The sequence below is a fragment of the Chionomys nivalis genome, chromosome 23, assembly GCF_950005125.1.
Source record: "Chionomys nivalis chromosome 23, mChiNiv1.1, whole genome shotgun sequence".
NCBI classification, from domain to species: Eukaryota; Metazoa; Chordata; class Mammalia; order Rodentia; family Cricetidae; genus Chionomys; species Chionomys nivalis.
In genome coordinates this window covers 26,595,757-26,615,542 of record NC_080108.1, presented here as the reverse complement: position 1 = coordinate 26,615,542, position 19,786 = coordinate 26,595,757, and the positions used below count along the sequence as shown (strand labels likewise).

Genomic DNA, 19,786 nt, shown 5'->3' with positions numbered 1-19,786 from the left:
TATGTGAGGAGCAGCACTAACCACAAAGGAGTGTGGCCCCTGATAGGCCAGCCTTTTAAACATAGTAGTCATCTCGCCTTCAAAGCAATGTGCTAAAAGCCACTCTGAACCCACTACCCGGTGCACACAATTATCCCTGCAGTTCCCAGAGAACATCTACAGTAAAGTTTCCATGAAAGAGGAGTTTTTTGATGTTGCTACAAGTCACTCCACTGGCAGTCATGGCTTCATTGTTGACAGAGCTGAGGGATAGGGAAGACGGTTCATCCCTGATTAGTGATGAATTACTTCGTGCTGGGGCATCACTCTGCAGGCATTCTGGTTTGAAGTACAGGGGAGGTAGCCCCATTCATGGAAGTGAACCGTGAAAGGCAGAACTATCCCGAAGGTATATGTGGATCCATCTTATAGGCTTGTGGATGAGAAGATGGATGGATGGATGGATGGATGGATGGATGGATGGATGGATGGATGGATGGACTGATGCAGCATGGACAAGTGGATGGATATATGAGTGAATAGGTGTGTGGGTGGGTGTATGGATAAACGGAGGGATAGATGAATGGATGGACACGTGGACGATGAATGAATGGATGGACACATGGATGATGAATGGATGGACACGTGGATGATGGATGAATGGACGGACACGTGGATGATGGATGAATGGACGGACACGTGGATGATGGATGAATGGACGGACACGTGGATGATGGATGCATGGACGGACACGTGGATGATGGATGCATGGATGGACACGTGGATGATGGATGAATGGATGGACACATGGATGATGGATGAATGGACGGACACGTGGATGATGGATGAATGGACGGACACGTGGATGATGGATGCATGGATGGACACGTGGATGATGGATGCATGGGTGAATGAATAGGTGGACTAGTGGGTGAATGTATGAATAGATGGATAAACACACGAATGGATGTTAGTCCTTCAACAAAGAAAGGAATTTAATGTTTATTAGCGGATTTTAGTGCACACCATCTCACCTAATGACATGGGTTATGATTATATCTACTGTGCTCACAATAAGGAACACGGAGAAATGTTTTCTGAAGGAGCAAAGGCACTCTTTTTCCTTAGGAAGCAAAGCCATGCCATGGCTGCTCACCCTTCCAGAGTGAGAGCAAGTAGGGAAGAGTGGGCAATGTAGTCTTCAGGGATGTGTAGAGAAGGGCAGCAGGGCACCCCATTCCAGGGCACCCCGTTCCAGGGCACCCCATTCCAGGGCACCCCATTCCAGGGCACCCTGTTCCAGGGAACAGGCTGAACACGCAGAGGTTTGACAGGCCCTATGATGTTGACAGAGACCCCTCACCTGTCGTCTTAGCGGAAAGTCTAAGCTAATAAGGGAGTCACCACCACATGACCCCATCAGGGTTTCACTCTGAGCAAGTAGTTGACGTGTCCAGTAAAGGCAGTTTTTCCTTCATCTGAAGTCTTCGGCGTCTTTCAATTCCTACCTCTCGGGGAGTTAAAATTTGGGGCAAAGTATTTGTTTAGGGAATGTTCTGACATGGATGCTCTTTACCAAGAGACTTGGCTCCCGGCCCTCTTTCAAGGGGGCTTCCAAGAATTAAAACTGCTTCTTGATGTTCAGACAAATAGCAGTCAATATAGGAGACAGAGAATACATTGTCTCCTTCCTGTTTTAAACCTTTGTGGTATTTTGTTTGGGTTAGGGGTGCTGGGGGTTGAACCTAGGACCTTCCATATGCTAAGTGAGTGCTCTACTACTGAACGACATTTTCAGCCCCCATTTGCATTTTTTTATTTAGAAACAGAGTTTAGATAACTTGCTTTGGCAGAACTTTTGATCCTCCTGACTCAGCCTCTTGAGTAGCTGAGATTACACAAGAGACCCACCAGCCCTGGCAATGTTAAACCTTCCTTAACTCTCCCTGGGCATTCTTTCTTTTCCAAAAATATTAACTATATAATCGTGGAATTCAGAGCTGCTCAGTAGGTCCCATACTGGTAAGGCCACAGTGATACTGAGACAGAAGGCTTGTGCATGGGCCATGCAGGCAGGAAGGCGGGGACATATTCCAACAGGTTCCCATGGCTGGATGCCCTAGTCTTACCTGTAAGCAACAGCTAAGATGTTCCGCTGATTTATTTTGGCTGTGTTGAAAGGACTGTGTTCAGTTTGGTTCTGGGGACAAAGTGTTCCCGGGGATCAGTTGTTTTCTTTTATGTGATACAGGTGTTCATTCTATATCACGTATGGACCCAGACCCTACTGTGGAACCCGTGGTAGCATAGGATTTATGGCAGTCCTCCTGCCTCAGTTTCTCAATTGCTGGCATTACAGTTGTAAGCCTCTGTACCCTGGAGTTGTATCCTTGAAGGAAGCAGAAGGAAGGACAGACTTCCTAGGGCAAGACTCTGCCTTTGTTAATCTTTCCAAATAAAAGTCCCTTTTACCCAGTTTCGTGGCTCCTGGCAGGGCTGCCATCAAAGCATCCTGCCAGTAAAAAAATAAAAAGGAAAAAGGTGAAAAGCCAGACCATCCCAGCCCTGCCTACAACCTGCCCGTGATTGGCGGATGGTCACCCTCAGTTCTAATTAAAGCTTCAACCCCAGGGAAAGCATAAGAACCAATTAGAAATTCAGAACCACAAATGAAATACCTCTGTTTACATAGTCTAGTTTTAAGGCAAGCCAAATGAGTCAACTGTCTGTCTAATGAATATTTACTTTCCCTAGTCATTTCCAATTAACTGTTGGATTAAATTAGCTGTTTCATAAGATTATGTACTTTTGTCTCTTCTCCGAACCATTTTCTTACATTCGCAAAGCCTTTTTATGCTACCTTTACATCTGGAAAACGCTGTAATTAATATTATGAACAAAAGGAAAAGATGATATAATACTATCCGGAGACATTGGAACGTAGCTGCCCATGCGCAGGAATGATCAAACTGGAAATGAATGTTATGGGGCTTCGGAGAAAGTCCAATCGAATGCAGATGGTATTTTATTTTAGTCATCCCAGGCTCTGTTGTATCAAAGTGCTTTGATGAGTGGTAGAATTTACAGTCCACCCCAACATCACATAAAACTGATGGGGTGTGCATTTGTTTAAGGAAAATACAGGAGAGAGGCAGTGAAGTGGGGATGCTCGTCTTTAGACGCACAGATACGTATGTGCTATGACACCTGCTAAGCATCTTTGGACACTGATCCTATATTGGCATATGCTGTCACTTTCCATACATTCTTTTTTTAAAATATACATATTTATTTACTTTTATTTTTTGCGTATGGGTGTTTTGCTTGCATGTATGTCTGTGCACCATATGCATGCAGTTCCTATGGAAGTGTGGAAGAGTGTGTTAGATTCCTCTGAAACTGGAGTTATAGACAGTTGTGAGCTGCCATGTGGGTGCTAGGAATTGAACTCAGGTCCTCTGGAAGAGCAGTCAGTGCTCTTAACTGCTCAGCCATTGTTTATATTCTTAGTTACCCTTTATATGATTTCCCCTGCCTTTGAAAGAGCCATCTTGCTTTGCCTTGCTGATCAGCCCTATCACAGGGAGAAAAACCCACATGTTCCCAGTGCGCAGTATCAGTCCGTGGGTTTTCCTAAGGGCTGTCATTTAAGCAAGCTGAGAGTGTTTGCTTTAACTTGTTCTTTTGCTAAATGTCTGGAGAAGGAAGGGCAGATGTTACAGAAGCCTCAGCCAATAGCTGAAAAGGCTCACAAATTTTTTAAAAATTACTCGTTCTGATTCCGTTCCAAGCTGGCTTATGGTGTAGACGCTGCTGTCTGTCTTCCAAACCCTGCATTTTAGCTCGATGACTCTGGTTCAGCCCTTTCTCCTCCTTTGGTGCTCAGCCAGTTGGATGATGGAAATGGGGAGATGGAGCTGTTACTGGAGGGGGCCTCAGTGGCTGCTTCCGGGTGGTGGGGGCTTTCCAGCCGGTGCCTCCAGCCAGTGCTTCTGTGTTTCACAGCCGTAGCCTGATTTCAGGGCTGCAACAGGCATTCTTCTGGAGGATGGGACTTTGCCCCAGAGTTTAATCAATGCTTGGGTTTCTTTCCAGCGCTGAAGCAACATTGAAGCAGATCTTTCCATTAACCACAGATGGAGTTTTATCTGACAGTTTGTGTGTGGGAGCTGTTCAGGTTGCAAACAAACAGAAAGCTCCTGGTAAATAGTAGCGCACAGACAGCAAGTGACCACAGTGGTCTCGAAGGGTCAATGGATTATGTAATGGGCAGGCTGCTTCTGCCCAGGGTGGATCTGCCCACAGGGTAGGGAGAACTCTCTAGGCACCCTGACTGGAGGTCTCCTAGACCGTCATTCTCTTCCCAAGGAGTACAGAAGACAGTCACGAGCCACCTCTCTTCATCAGAACTGATTCTAGGACATGACTGCTGGCAAGTGGCAAAGGATTTGATTTTAAAATGCACCTTGAGACAATGTTTCCTAATGTTACCTGCATACTGGCACATCCCTAAGGCCCTCATAGTCTCAAAGAGAAGCATGCCTTTGTGTTCTCTGGCCCTCCCCTACCTGCTTCTTTGGTGGGGGCCAGCCCCCTTCCTGCAGAGTCCTGTCCATATCCTGATTGCTCTCAGTTGTATCCCTGCTGTCCTCCTCAGAGCTACCTTGTCACTTCTGGCCCACAGCTAACCTCTCCACACTCCCAAGGGATCCTATGAAACTCCCTATTGCCACTGTCTCGAGTGGACTCTACTGCTGAGGTTCCCCTGAGCCCAACCACGCTAGCCTTTAAAGTCCTTCTTTGGAGGACTTCTCTCTTCACCCCATTCAGCCTTTGCTCATCTTTGCTCATCTTTCCTCTTCCCAGACTCTGGTCTCAAATAACCCTGCTACCAGGAAGCCAATCATTCAATCAAAATTCTCAGACATGGTCTGCTCCTTCTACAGTTCTATATTTGTGGTCTAGATTTAGCCTGAATGGGTGCATACCATAGTATTTGATAGGAATGACAACCATGACTAGTAGTTTGCTTGGGATCTGGGCAGTGACAGACACAGAGTTGGCAGGAAGCTGCATATAGTGTCACTGAGACTAGAATGATCATCCAATAGGGTCATCCAGTAGGCTACAATGGAGAGGTAATGGGAAGGCAAACCAACCAGCTTCATAGATGCTCTTGGGAAGAGGAGCTTGGGCATAGAAATACAAAAGCCCATTTCCTGCCAACACAATATGAACTTGCTGAGAGCCAAGGCCATATCTCGTTTGTTTTTATTCTCCCTACAAGGCCAGCAGTTGCCCAGTAAAAGCTAACAGACGCTAAATAAATGTTTATTGAAATGCCCCTCGGTTTTCTCTCGTGTATACAGCTTCTACCTGTCTTCATTTGCATACCAGCCCCTTTCTTTCTAAATGTTTGAGATAGAAATTGTGGCTCACTCTAACTCACTTAAAATGAAGCCCACAAGAAAGCCTGAATTCTGAAAGCCTTACTATGTTGCCAAAACCATCATGATAGACACCGGCAGTGTGGATCGGTGTCTGCTAGGGTTGCTGTGACAAAGGGCCCCAGACTGGGTGGCTTAAATAACAGATGGTTCTGTCTCACAGTCATGGAGGCCAGGAGGAGAAGATGAGGGTTTCTGCTGGGTGGATTCTGCTGAAGTCTGTTGCACATTGCTGTGCTCCTGCTGTGTCCTCACATGGTCTCCCTCAGTGCACATCTGTGCCCTAATCTCACATGAGGACGTCAGTAATAATGGATGAAGGCCTCCTCTAATGACCTCACTTTAACTCAATTTGTCTCTTTAAAGACTGTCTCCAGAGGTTGGGGTGTGGCTCGTGGCAGAACACTTGCCTAACATGTGTGAGGCCATGGGTTTGAGCATCACAATCTCATTCTGAGATACTGGGGCTTAGGACTTCAGCATAAGAATCTAGGGAGAGACACAATTCAGCCCTAAGGATTGACCAAACTGGGCCGTGACCGCAGCTCTGTCTTCAGTAACTGGAAGCCGGTGACTGTGGATGAGAGATTGGCACCTTCTAGCACCTTCTATGTCCTTCAGCAAAGTGAGAAGTAACTTAGGGATGAATGAACACTTTTAATTTCCGAAAGCACCCACTGACATACTGCTCACATTTTTAGTGTGAATTCTAATTGGTCTTAATAATAAAACCCAGAGTCAGATATTAGGACGTGAAAGCTGAAAGATCAGAGAAACAAAGCATCCAGCCACTAATTCTTACCCCTATGAAATTCTCAGAACCAAGGAGGCAAGATCCTGTCTATATGAATCCTTAGACTGAATTCCCTGAACTCATGTCTCCTCACACTTTATATTCCTCTCTCTGCTCAGCCATCTTCTGTCTCCACATCCCTAGTTTTGGAATTAAATGCATGTGACTTCCATGTACTGGGATTAAAGGTGTGAGCCACAACTGCCTGGATCTGTTTCTGTTTTAAACTGGATCTAGTGTAGCCCAGGGTGGCCTTGAACTCACAGAGTTCACTGGGGAGCCCTCTGATTCCCCAGTGCAGGGATTAAAGGTGTGTGCCACTACTGCCTGGCCTCTGGCTAACTAGTGGCTTAGCTCCACACTCTGATCTCCAGGCAAGCTTTATTCATTAGGTCACAAACAAAATATCATCACACATCACTTCTCTTGTGATGATTAAGCCAGGGTCTTCTAAACAGAATTCAAGAAATGGCTTCTACAGTGTTTTTCTGTGGCTGCAGGTGAAGAGGGGAGTGGAGGGGGTTGCTTCCCTGTTGCCTTGGTGACACGAGAGGGTGATGCTAGTGGGATTCTAGGCTGAATTCGATATGTTTTATTTCCTGGGTTTCCTAACTTTTTCCCATTGTCTACTGCTTTGGCTTATGTATACTATTGGTATAGCAACCTGGTGTCTACTCCATGCCAACCCCAAGCAGAAGTACAGAACTCCAAGTGGGTTCAGGCATCCTGCTAAGACCAGCTCAGATGAAGCCAGAAGCCTGGATAAGTTCTCCTGGTCTCCAAGGTGATAGCTGTCACATCCACAAGTGCAGAGAAAACCCTTTCATTTCTATGAACCTAACTTAACCCTATGTTTTTTTTGTTTTCTTTTGTTTTTTTGAGACAGGGTTTCTTTGAGTAGCCCTGGCTGTCCTGGCACTCACTCTGTAGACCAGGCTGGCCTTGAACTCACAGAGATCTACCTGCCTCTGCCTCCCAAGTGCTGGGATTAGTGGCGTGCCCCACCCCTGCCCGGCTCCCCGTGATCTTTTTGTCATTGCTGTCACTGTTGCTATTTGAATCTATGAGTTTTATTTCCTTGCTCTAAAACAGTACATTGTTCTTAGTTTGAACTTTCAAAGTGACCAATCAACAACTTTTCATCCGAGACCAAAGGAGAAAAGCGCAAGGGAGAAAGAGTCAGGAGGTCAGGAAAGTCTCAAGGCGGCAGCACATCTCAGTCCTCTGTTTAGTCTAGCACTGTGGGCCATAGTAGGGCATATAGAAGGGAATGACACGCAGGGGCCATTGAAGCCATGACTGCAGACATAGAGCCATCAAACTCCAAATAAGAGGGCCATTGCCTGCCCTTTCTGAACAGAGACCAGGAGGAGTGGATGGGGGATGGTAAATGGGAGGTGGTGGAAGGGAAAAAAGAGGAGAAACTGTGGTTGGTATGTAAAATAAATGAAAAATATTAATAATAAAAGAGCAAGAGGCCTTTTAGTCTTCTCAGAAATGTGGGTAGCATCAGGACATCCAGAGTGGAGGCACAAGTCAAGGACATTTTCTTAATGTTTATAATTTTGTCCTTCAGTAAAAATATATGCTTTTCCTTTTATGTTCTTGTGATGTAGGTGGCCGAAGAGGATGGCAAGGTGTGGCCAGACGTCTCTCTCTTTAGATTTACTCAGTGTTCCTAATCACAGTGAGACTGAGGCCCTTTTGACAAATAGATCAAGGTTATGGTAGAACAAAAACTCCATGCCCATTCCTGCAGCATTTCCACACAGTTCCCAGAAGTCCCGGGACTCCAGCCTGTCCTTCCACTCCTTTAGGGTCTTGGGTCCAGCTTAACTTCCTCTCATGTCTGTACACAGTAAAGCGGTGTGCAAGCTGTATAGGGTTGTGTAATCACTGGCGAACACTCTCTTCCTCACCTAACTCGCCATGTTGAGCCTTTCAGCAGGCTTGGAGGTTGGCCCAGCAAGGTCTTTAAATCAGTCAGCATAAACTAAATGTGATCACCTCTTTGAGTGCAAAGGCTTAGAGATGGGCTGGCCAAGCCCACACACTTCTGTGGTTTGGAAACTGAGGCCCTGGCAGGATATCTGACTGTCTACACGGGCTTATTTCCCCAGCTGCTCCCTTCTGGGGAGTTTCAATGGTTCCTGGGCTCCGGGAACAGGGCTTCTGATTCCTCTACTGATCTGCAAGGTGGGTACTCAGGCTGCCTTACCGTATAGAAGTCCCTTTTGTTCTTTTACATTTATAGAATAAAGTCCACTTCTCTTCAATGAAGCCAAAAGGCACAGAGGAGAGAGCGTTACCAGGAGCTGTCCTCTTTGCTCTGGGTACCATTGTGCACGGAACACAGAATCCACTCAAGACCCGGTAGAAGAGACCCACTTCTGAGTGCCTAAAGAGTGGTTTGGTTCTCATATGTGCCCTTCCCTGCCATCCTGTGTAGGAGCTTTCAGTACAGAGGCCTCTGGGAATGTCCTTTGTCGCCTTAGCTCTATCCATCCACACCGTGGACCCTAAGCTCACATATAGAAAGGGGCCTCCCTGGGGAAGCGTGCTGGGGTTTCTGAGGCTGTAGCAAACCCTTCTGGGCAGGAAAGGGTTTGACATCATACATGACTTTGGGTAGGGCACAAGCAGAGTTTTACGCTCTCTGCGTCAGGACTGTCACATGCGAAGACTTTTCAAAACAGCCCTTTGTTGTTAGTGACACCCAGGACCAATGTGTCGACTGGGCTCTCCGCTCGGAGGAAGAGGAAACAGCTAAGGATGCCACTGGGACTGGATGAACAATGAGACCACATCAATGGCCCTTGACACCTGCAGGCTGTTTCCTGCAGCCCTGTCTGGGTCTCCCCACACTCCCCACCCCTGTCCTCTGCCATTAGGTCTCTGCTTCTTCGTGTGGGATCCTGTGGCTGTCTGTAAATGGTATCTCATCTTGTACACATTCCAGAGAGGCTGGATTTTAACTTGACTTCTAGAACGAAGTTGGACATTTGCCGGAAAACAAAATATAGGGTCGGGGCAAGGCGGTGTGTGGGCTGCAGTTACCGCCAAAGTGCCGCCCTGCGTGGAATCCTGGGAAGACTCTTCCCCGGAGCAAAGAACTTCGTAGGGTAATTCTGGTGTCAGCTTAGCAGGAAGCAAACAGAAGTGGAGAGAAGAAAAAAAAAGGGTCAGAATAAAGTTTAAAGAAATCAAAATGAAGACGTTTTGCAACAGTTGGCGATGGGCAGGATTTGTGCGTGGTAGGAGTGTGTTTAGTAGCCTTGCTCCCAGCCCAAATCACTTATTGTTGATGTTCCATAAAAACCAAGCAAACATACAGTAGTCAGTACCCAAGCTGGGTGTGGGCATACCAGTACATGCCTGTATTCTAGCTTTAGTAGTCTGGAGCAGAGGGTTGTGAGTTCAAGACCAGCCTGAGCTACAGAGGGAGTCCCAGACTAGCAGAACAACATAGTGAGACCCCGTCTCAAAAAAGAAAAAGAGATCAATCTAAATTAAATTTTCAACTCAGAAGTATGTTCCTAAAAGTCTGTTTATGGTTGTGTCTTATATACGACCCGAGGCATATTCATATTTCAAATCTGAGTCACCGCTTCATTTCTTCATCCAGGAAGCATTAATGACCTCCATCTGAGTGCCACACATTGCCGAGCATCGTGAAATACAACAGCAACAGGACTTAGACCCTGCCTACATGGCTGTAGGGCAGCATAGGAAAATTGGGCCACCGTTTTAAATTCACATTTGTGTCACTATGTCAAATACCTGAGATAGATCAACTTGGGACAAGGGGGGGGGGTGAACTAGAACGAAGTATAATGGTACAGGCATGAAAATGCCACAATGCATCACTCGGTTTGATAATTTAAAGTTTGCTTTAAAAATAGGAAAGGTGTGTTTTCTGCCTCAATTTCAGAACTTTGAATCCATAGTTACCTGATCTTATTGCAGTGGTTCTCAACCTTCCTGACACTGCGACCCTTTAATACAGTTCCTCATGTTGTGGTGACCCCATCCATAAAATTATTATCATTACTACTTCATAACTGTAATTTTGCTACAGTTATGAGTCATAATGTACATATCTGTGTTTTCTGGCGCTCTTAGGCAACCCCTGTGAAAGAGTCACTCAACCCCCAAAAGGGCCACGACCCACGGGTTGAGAACCACTGTCCTGTGTGTTTGGGCCTGTAGTAGCACACCACATCATAAAGGGAGCACATGACAGGGAAGGCAGATTCGCCCCCCAGCAGCTGGGGAGCAAAGAGCGAGGAAGGTCCAGGGCAATATCCCTCAAAAGTGTACCCCAGTGACATAACTTCCTTCAACTAGCTCCCCCAATCCCCTACTGGGGATGAAACCCAGTACCTTGTACATGCCAACTAGGCAAGTAGCGCCAGTCAGGACCTCACCTCTTCAAGGCTATGCCATCTCTCAATAGCACCACAGGCCAGTCCACAAGCTCTTACCACGCTTGCCAACCGTAGCAGCCCCCAAAGCCGTGCAGTCAGAAGCGGAGGCCAGGGTCACTCAGACATGAGCTTACTTGAGTTTAGACCTTGTTTTCCAAGTTTCATACTGTGAACTCGAAAGCCGACTCAATACATACTCTTGTCCCTTGCTATACATTTCTCACAGGGAGAAAGCCCGGCCACCTCACACAGTGTGTGGCGTCTGGTGCAGAGGGCGTGAACGAAGCGTTAGTGGGAAGAGACATTCAGGCCTGCTGCCAGAGAAGCACGAAGACTTCCTATGTACACCGACTCTCTTAGGAGAGGGGGCTTACTAGACCATGGCCTTAACATAATACAAAATTCGTTTTGTTCATCTTTTAACGTCCCCATAGGGTTTCTCAGTCTCAACACTGTCTCAAAGTCCAAAGTTTCTGAAATTCAAGGCAATTTCTGAACTACAGCGCCCTATAAAACCAACAATCAAATCACATACTTCCAACATATAACAGCACAGATTATACATTACCACCCCAAAAGGGAGGAATGGGAGCGTGGTGAGGAAATCCTGGACTAAGGCAAAACCGGATTCCAGCAAAGCAAACACAGCCCTGTGGATCCCCTGGTTCCACCCTTCCAGCGCTGCAGTCACTGACACGCATCTTGAGACTGGTCCCCTCCGTCTGTCGCTCCCCTTGGCAGCTGTCTAACAGCTATGGCATCACCGATGTCTGTGATCTCCTCTGCAGCCCAGGTTTCTCTTTCACAGCCTTGTAAAACAGCCTCTTACCCTCTCAGGACTTTCACACAGCCCCCCCAACCCCCCGCCGCCACACTGCCTGGCCGTTGTGACTCTCTGACACCACAGAGGAAGAAGAACCATGATCTTTTCCTCTTGTGTCCTTCATACTCTGGAGCCAGCAGCAAACGGGCAATACTGCCAGGTTTGGCTACAGCTTGGGATGGCCCCTGCCCTCTTGAATCACATTGGCTTTGGGATCCAATTGTTTTCTAGAAGCAGAAACACCACAGGTTCTCTTTCACAAGTTGGGAGCTTGGTGGTGAGGGTTAGAGGATAGAGGGTCTCCCCCTGAGGACACCCCTCCCTTTGTTCCAGTATAATTGGCTCTCTCCTTAATGCTGCTGATCTGAGCAGTTTTAGCTCCTCTTCCAGCACAGGCTTTGAATGTAACATTAAGCTTTTTAGTGCTTTTCTCCCTCTCTAAACTGTACATCTTGTATTGTTTCTACCCTGCCTATTCCCTGTGTAAGAGTTGTGTATAGTAACCAAGCCACAGGTTCAATACTATGCTTTGAAATCCTCTCTGCCAAAGAAACTAGTTCATTGATTTTTTATTTAGCCTCAGGCAAGTTCTTAGGACTAGGGTGGAAAGTGGCCAGACTCTTTGCCAAATATCGTAGGAATGGCCTCTAGCCCAGTTCCCACTCTCGTTTCCCTCTGAAACCTCTTCAGCCACAGTCCCCGTTTCTTGCGGCGCTACTGCCTTCCAGGCTGCTTGTGGAATGGCCCGTTAAGCCCCGCTTACTGCCTTTAACCTCTTTTCTAGTCCCAAGTTGCAAAGTCTTCCCTATTTCTTCAAAACAGCAGCATGACCATGTTCTTGACAGCAACAGCCTGCTCGCTGGTTCCAAGGTCTGGACTGGTTCCTTTTCCCTTGCTGAGATGAGAACACCCAAACTAACATAGCTTACAGAAGGCTGTAAGCGTCAGAGGGTTGGGAGCCCCAGATGCGGCAGGCATGGGGACTGGATCAGGACGCTGAAAGTGCACATCTTTTCTATAGGAAGGATGCAAACAGATCTAAATAGAAGTGCAGAAGCCTCTCTCCCCTGACCACCAAAAGAAAAAAAAAATCTGAGCCTATGGGGGACATTCATACTCATTCAAACCACGGTAATGGGCAATACTTAACCCAAAGAGATTCTCATGTTGCTTTTTCTAATATAGATAACTACATACTCAGGGTAAAATAGTCCAGAAGACACGTTATCAGCCCTCAGCTCTTCAACATTTGCTTTCAATTTCTACAGAAGCATCAGTCCCAAGAGGGATATGTTAGAGACCTTAGTAATGCGGTCTTTTGCTGTAAATCACGTATATTAGTTGTGGACATAATGAGTCTTGGACACGCCTAGGCAAAGGACCCTTCTTCGTGCATGGCTGGTTTTTGTCTGATGGGGGAGATGGAGCTTTAGTCACTTGGTTTTGGGACACATGCATATTTCTGGCCTTCTTAGAGTAGCTGGGTGGCTCTAATCTGAGGGCCACAGAGCCTCACATCGGGCTGGGGTGGAGGACTGGCGTGTTGGCCTTGGTCAAGAACCAAGTATGTTTACCCTCGTCTCCCCAGAACTTAGCGCTGGGCCCATGGAATTCTCATGCACATCTCTGTTGAGTGAGCAGGTGACTGTGTGATCCCAGGATGACCAACCACTATGCAGAGAAGTCAGGATGGAAAATTAGCTTATTCTTTATGACAGTCCAGAAGTGAGCTTGGGAGTCCTGTTGCCCTTTCCCAGAGATGGGTGAGGAGTGAGGCAGTGGCCAGATCCTGAGAAAAAGATAAGGTGACAGCTAGCCAGGGTAGCCATTGTGCTTGTGCTGACCGGGTCCCTGTTCACAGCGTTGACCCTAGACAGCCCACACTGGGTACGTAATCCATGCTGTTTGGTTTCATTGCTCTGAGACTGTCGTGGTCACTGTCGCCTGTCACTGGGAGAGATTTATAAGGAGGAGAGAGAGCATACCCTTGGGAACATCCAGTGTTGTCACAACCCCCTGCAGAACCGTGTCAGCAAGGGGCCCTTCCCCAGAGCCCAGCCATGACCAGGAGCTGAGATGCGCAACACATTCAGCTGGCAACTCCATTTTGGAAACTTGTTTCCCCACACCAACACCCAGGCTCATAAAGCACAATTGCCTTCTCAAGTGGAAATGAGGCCTGGTGGCGCTGGGGCTCTGGGTGTTTAGTGTTTAAGGGGACGGTAAGTCAGGAGCTCTCAGCATGGCCAGAGGGATGACATCATCTCAGAGAGGCTAGAACCGGAGGCATCCACTGTGTTTTATAACGAGGTGTTTAGCAGCTGTGGAAACAGTGCCTTACATTTCTCATACCAGGTAGTGCTTTCTGTTCCAGTAGCAGCGGAAGGGGGGACGCTGTAAAATGCCGCGAGTGGCTGTGATGAGCAAAACCTCTCATTGCATCATTTCCTGTACAAGTCTCTGTCTGTGGCACTTAAGAATTGCCCCGGACCTGGGGCCAGAGCTTTTAAACTGTCTAACCCCAAACTGATTTTGAGCCCTTTGCAGGATTTCTCTGTTGTTGTTTTTGAGACAGTGTCTTGCTACGTAGCTCTGGCTGGCCTATGCATCAAACCTCTTGCCTCCCAAATACTAGGATTGATGGTGTGTGCACCCATTCCCAGCTTTCTTGCAGGGTTGCTAATAAACCTAGTATACAGATGATTCATAGATAGATCATATCATGGTGGGTCAGCCCATGCTTCCTCCTACAGGTTTGGCCTGCATACCAGGGAGTTTTGACATCCATTGTCCACCGGTCAGGCTCCCAGTCAGGGTGCAGTGTTCCCTTCTTCAGGAAATGGAGAAGCTGAGGCTTACAGAAGAGAGGGGAAATCTTACCTTTGACCCCAGAATGCCTCACTCCTTGTTTAATCTGTGATAGCCATTCTAATGTCTAGGACAAGCCCAGAGTCCCAGCCTTGGCCCAGAAACCTTCAAGTAACCTGGAGTTCCCTTGTCCTTAGTTCTTTCCTCTTGCCTGTGCCAACTCCTATAGGCAGCCTGTCTTATGTAGAGTGACATCACTCCACCGTCTGCAGGGTGGGAGCCCCAGAATGGGGTCCAGCCTCCTTGAGATCAGGGACTGGATGCACGATTGCAATCTCATCTTTCCAGTCTTGGCACCCACCTGAACCCCAGCTGCCAGCATTGCTGAGGGACTGCCCGGCTCAGCAAGGCCAAAGAAAACACTTCCACTACCTTGGGGTCTTGACTAGGCTCCTGCAGTTGGAAAAGAATGTGTCACATGATAAGCGTAACGCTGCACGCTGGGCACTGGTGTGTTTTGTATGCCCTGTGTAACGCAGCGGCCATCAGAATGCATGATGATAGGCCCATTCTTTAGACAGACAAACTGAGGCTTGGGAGGGACCGCGAGGTGTGGGGCTGAGTTTATCCCAGTCATTCTGAGTCCTAGAATTTATTTTTCCTTCAAAACTCTTGCTCGATCATGAAGGCAAGTAAGACCATGTGAAAGAAATTTCTAAAATCTCAATTATGAATTGGCAGTGATGTCACTAGCTAGGAATTGCTGACGTCAGTCCTCTGCTGTTTTCCTTTCTGGATCGTCTCTGTGCATGTTTTGGTGCCGTGTTTCTAGTCGCTGCCCAGATTTCTGGTGCATTAATTATGTCATTTACTTCCTCGTGTCCTCTGGTACCAGCTGACGGAACAGTTTCTTCATTCTCTTCCATTCGTGTTTCCTTTTTTGGAGCAGTTGTCAATCAGTTTTTTTGGCACCTTCACAGTCTATTGTTTCTGGTGGAAGAAGGTCAAAGTCTGTCCGTTATGGCACCAGCACCACCGGCAACCCCGTTCATAATAAAAAGCCAGCAAGCTTTCAAATGGGGGTCAAAAGCGTCTCCTCTTGGTGCATGCCATCCAGATCACCTACCGTGACCTAGATCTTACCAAAGGAAACCCACAGTGTCTAGAAGAGACTGAAGTTGGGAGACCACTTTTTTGTTTGTTTGTTTTTTGAGAAAGGATTTTTCTGTGTAACAGTCCTGGCTGTCCTGGAACTCATTCACCAGACTGGCTTTACATTCACAGAAATCCACCTGCCTCTGCCTCCCGAGTGCCAGGATTAAGGGCATGTGCCATACCACCCGGGGAGGTCACTTTTAAAAAAAATAAATGCTCTGTCTATTTATCAGCTATCTGTCTATCATAGATGTACCTATCTATCAGATAGATCTACCTGTGGTTAGCTTACACACACACACACACACACACACACACACACACAAATGTCACACACAGCACGTGTGTGGAGACTACAGGCTAAGTATGGAGTTGTTTTTCACCCTCCACATTATTATGAGTTTCTCAGGTTTGTGTACTTAGTGTTTTATCCACTAAGCAACCTTGCCACCCTTTTTTAAGTGTTTGTGTGTGTATGTGTGAACACAGACACATACACGTGCACACCAGAGTGTGCATATGGAGGTTAGTGGAAGGCTTTCCGAAACTGGTTCTCTTCCACGTCACTTCTGAGATAGGGCCTCTGTTGTTGCTGCTACACTGTAGACTCCAGGGTAGCTGACCTTGGAACTTCTGGGCAATTCTCCTGTCTCCACTTCTCCGTCTCGCTGTCGGGGTGCTGAATTAGACATATGAGCCATTGCATCGTGTTTGGTTTTTAATATCGGTTCCTGGGCTTACACTCAGATTGTCAGGCTTGCATAGCAAGTATTTTACCTGTGCAAACATCACACCTTTGAAGTAAATAATATCTGCTTTGCTTTCCGGTAGGTAAAATGGCTCCAACAACAAGAAGTGAAGCGCAGGGTCAAGAGGCAGGCGCGAAGCGACTCTCTCTATTTCAACGATCCCATTTGGTCCAACATGTGGTACATGGTGAGTAGGTGATGGGACCTCTGTCTTCTCTAGGATGTTAGCATGCTACGCTTCTGAAGCGGGTTGTCTTTTCCCTTACGTTCCCAGGACAGCTCCCGACAGACCTCCTTCATCTTGAGTGTGAACCCTCTGCGTCAGTGGTCTCAACACAGTTCCTCGTGTTGCAGTGACCCCCCCCCCATAAAATTATGCTGTTACTACTTCATAACTGTAATGGTGCTACTGTAATGAATCCTGATGTAAACAGATGACTCGCAGGATATCTGACATGTGACCCCTGTGGAGGTCGCAACCCACAGGTTGAGAACCACGGCTCTTCATGAAAGCACAAATGAGCCTGTGAGTCCTCTGTACAGAGCGAAGGGCTTTGATGCTGGCTGTACCATGGTCTAAGGAGAGAGGAGCTGTCCCTGGGCAGTGTCCCCAGCAGGAGTGACATAGGGAAATGGTAGCACACTGTCAGATGCAGAGAAGCTAGGGAGTCTCCCCATGTAAGAAAAGTCTTTGCTAAGCTGGAGCCCTCTGCTTTTCATTGCTTCCTAATATAGTCGCCCCTATCTGGGTTTCCATGCTGTGCCCTGTAGGCATCAGGGGTGTTCGGGTTGCTGTGCTGTGCTCTGTGGGCATCAGGAGTGTCTAGGTTTCCATGCTCTGCCCTGTGAGCATCAGGAGTGTCTGGGTTTCCATGCTCTGCCCTGTGGGCATCAGGGGTGTCTGGGTTTCCATGCTGTGCCCTGTGGGCATCAAGGGTGTCTAGGTTTCCATGCTGTGCCCTGTGGGCATCAGGAGTGTCTGGGTTTCCATGCTGTGCCCTGTGGGCATCAGGAGTGTCTGGGTTTCTGTGCTGTGCCCTGTGGGCATCAGGAGTGTCTGGGTTTCCGTGCTGTGCCCTGTGGGCATCAGGGGTGTCTGGGTTTCCATGCTGTGCCCTGTGGGCATCAAGGGTGTCTAGGTTTCCATGCTGTGCCCTGTGGGCATCAGGAGTGTCTGGGTTTCCATGCTGTGCCCTGTGGGTATCAAGGGTGTCTAGGTTTCCATGCTGTGCCCTGTGGGCATCAGGAGTGTCTGGGTTTCCATGCTGTGCCCTGTGGGCATCAGGGGTGTCTGGGTTTCCATGCTGTGCCCTGTGGGCATCAAGGGTGTCTAGGTTTCCATGCTGTGCCCTGTGGGCATCAGGAGTGTCTGGGTTGACGTTCTGTGGCCACTCAGCATCAGAGGTGTTACCCTGGGCTTCATGTCTTCTGTGTTTGCAGCATTGTGCTGATAAGAACAGTCGCTGTCGGTCAGAGATGAACGTCCAGGCGGCATGGAAGCGAGGCTACACGGGAAAGAACGTGGTGGTCACCATCCTTGATGATGGCATAGAAAGGAATCACCCAGACCTGGCCCCCAACTATGTAAGTTCAACCTCAGACTTGACACACATGGTATTCAACCACACCAGTTATAAGATACAGACAAATTGTCTTTCCTTTTCCCCAAACACATTAAATCAGGGAACGATGAAAATCATCATGGGAAGGTTCAGGGATGCATTCTCCCTCACACCAGGGAAGGCTTTGCAGAGGGATACGCCCATGCGTTTGAGTCACACACTTCCAGAATGTATCCTAGAGAATAGAAACGTGTGTGCAGAGGTGGTTATCACATGTACATTAGCTTGTCGGTCACTGCAGGGTTAAAACACAGGGTCTGGACCCAGGGAGTCCAAGTTCCTCTCCTGGCTCTGTCACTTGCTTGATCCCAGGCAAGCTGCCTGAGTTCTCTGTTCCTCGGTGTTACCGTCTGTAAAATAGGGCAATGAAGAGGACTGCTTCTTACGGGGTTATTGTAAGGACTGGATGAGTTCGTAAGTGTAAAGGGGAGAACCTGGCATGCAGTCAATATGGGAAATGCGCTAAACCTCTAAGATACCTGGGGTCAAGAGTGGTGAAGTAAACCCCACAGAATCCACTTTTGAGGTAACTATGTAGCCCTTAGAGATGAGTTTTGAAGACTGCATTAACACTGGAAAACTTGGTGATGTGTCTTCCAAGAAGGATGAAATTTGTGTGAATACCATTATGACAAATATGTAAAGGAAAGTATGCATGTTACAATATGAAATCAAGGAAGTTCTGGGACCTGAAGACTTTATGCGGAGAGGAATGAGCTACCTCAGAAAACCAAGGCTGAGTGGTTTCTGTAAGCATCTGGAGTCATGAGAGACAAAGGGTGTTGTGGTTGCAGGGCCTGGGGAGGGAGAGAGTGGGCAGTTCCTGATTCATAGTACATGCTTTTCATTTTGCACAGTGAAAAAGTCCTAGTAATAAATGGTCGTGATAACTGCATAAAAAAAAGTGTGTGAATTTAGCAGCACTGAACCATACATTTGAAAGTAGTTGAGATAAGATTTTATGTACCATATATTTCACCACAGTGAAAGCTGTGTAGGATGGTGGTGACCGTCACAGTAACCCCGGTTATGATTTTCCTCATTTTCTAAGCGTGGTGTAGGGAAAGTTTAAATTGGGGCTGTCGTACATTGTGTCTCTAATCTTTGCTAACCGTGATTTAACTCCTAGGATTCCTACGCAAGCTATGATGTCAACGGAAATGATTATGACCCGTCTCCACGATATGACGCCAGCAATGAGAATAAGTATGTCCCTTTGTGGCCTCCTTCCTGGCTTATCTTCCTTTCCTTGCATGCAAAGAGGAGGCCTGCAGAAGTGCTGACTCTTCATTCTTCTCCTGCCTGGGTGCTGTTCAGGGCGTGTCTAGGTCTCAGAAGTCGCTTTTACCATAGTTCCTTGGGCACAGGTGGCTTCTTTGGAGTTAGCCTCCTCTTTTAGGAGTTACCTCTGCTGGCCAGACAGAGATGGTGTCAGACGCTATCCCTGTTTCTAGCTTTGTGGGATATGAACGACGCTGAACAAATATAGAGTTCAAATCCCTGCTCTCCTCCCACTGCTTGTGTGATGTTTGTGCACATTTGAGAAGCCTTACTGAGACAGTCCTTGTGTCCTGGAGGCTGCTCCATGCAGGTGGTGTCTCTAGCTCAAGGATTACTGAGATGGGTAAGCAAAGTGACCTGTGGGCATTGTTTACACTGTGTTAGTTGCCACTCAGGTGACCTGAAGAAGTCGCATGACCTATGCAAGCTAAATGGCGGTCCTGGGGTTGCTCCTGGGATTTCCTATATTGGTGCCTACTTGTCTTTTCTCTGTCAGCATGCCTGATTTGCTTAATTTATCATTCTTCCAGAAAAAAAATATTCAGGAAAGTAACGAAAGCCCTTTCTCCCTTCCCCATGTTGACAAAGCACTGGCCTGTGTATCTTCCCAACGTGCTCATTTTAGCCAACTTTCTATCAACGTAAGGAAATGCTGGATTCAGTTGACTTAGAATAGTCAAAGCTACATGCAATGCCCTGTGC

General features: G+C 47.4%; 1 protein-coding gene across 2 annotated transcripts in view; it reads left to right on the top strand.

Moving 5' to 3' along the window:
• Window positions 1–19,786, top strand: part of Pcsk6 (proprotein convertase subtilisin/kexin type 6) — a 190,192-nt gene that overhangs the window by 51,282 nt on the left and 119,124 nt on the right. For both annotated transcript variants that reach the window (XM_057756100.1, XM_057756099.1), the window contains exons 3-5: window positions 16,264–16,368; window positions 17,622–17,765; window positions 18,933–19,009. In XM_057756100.1, the coding sequence (XP_057612083.1) occupies window positions 16,264–16,368; window positions 17,622–17,765; window positions 18,933–19,009 (326 nt within the window). The remainder of the gene's footprint in view (window positions 1–16,263; window positions 16,369–17,621; window positions 17,766–18,932; window positions 19,010–19,786) is intronic.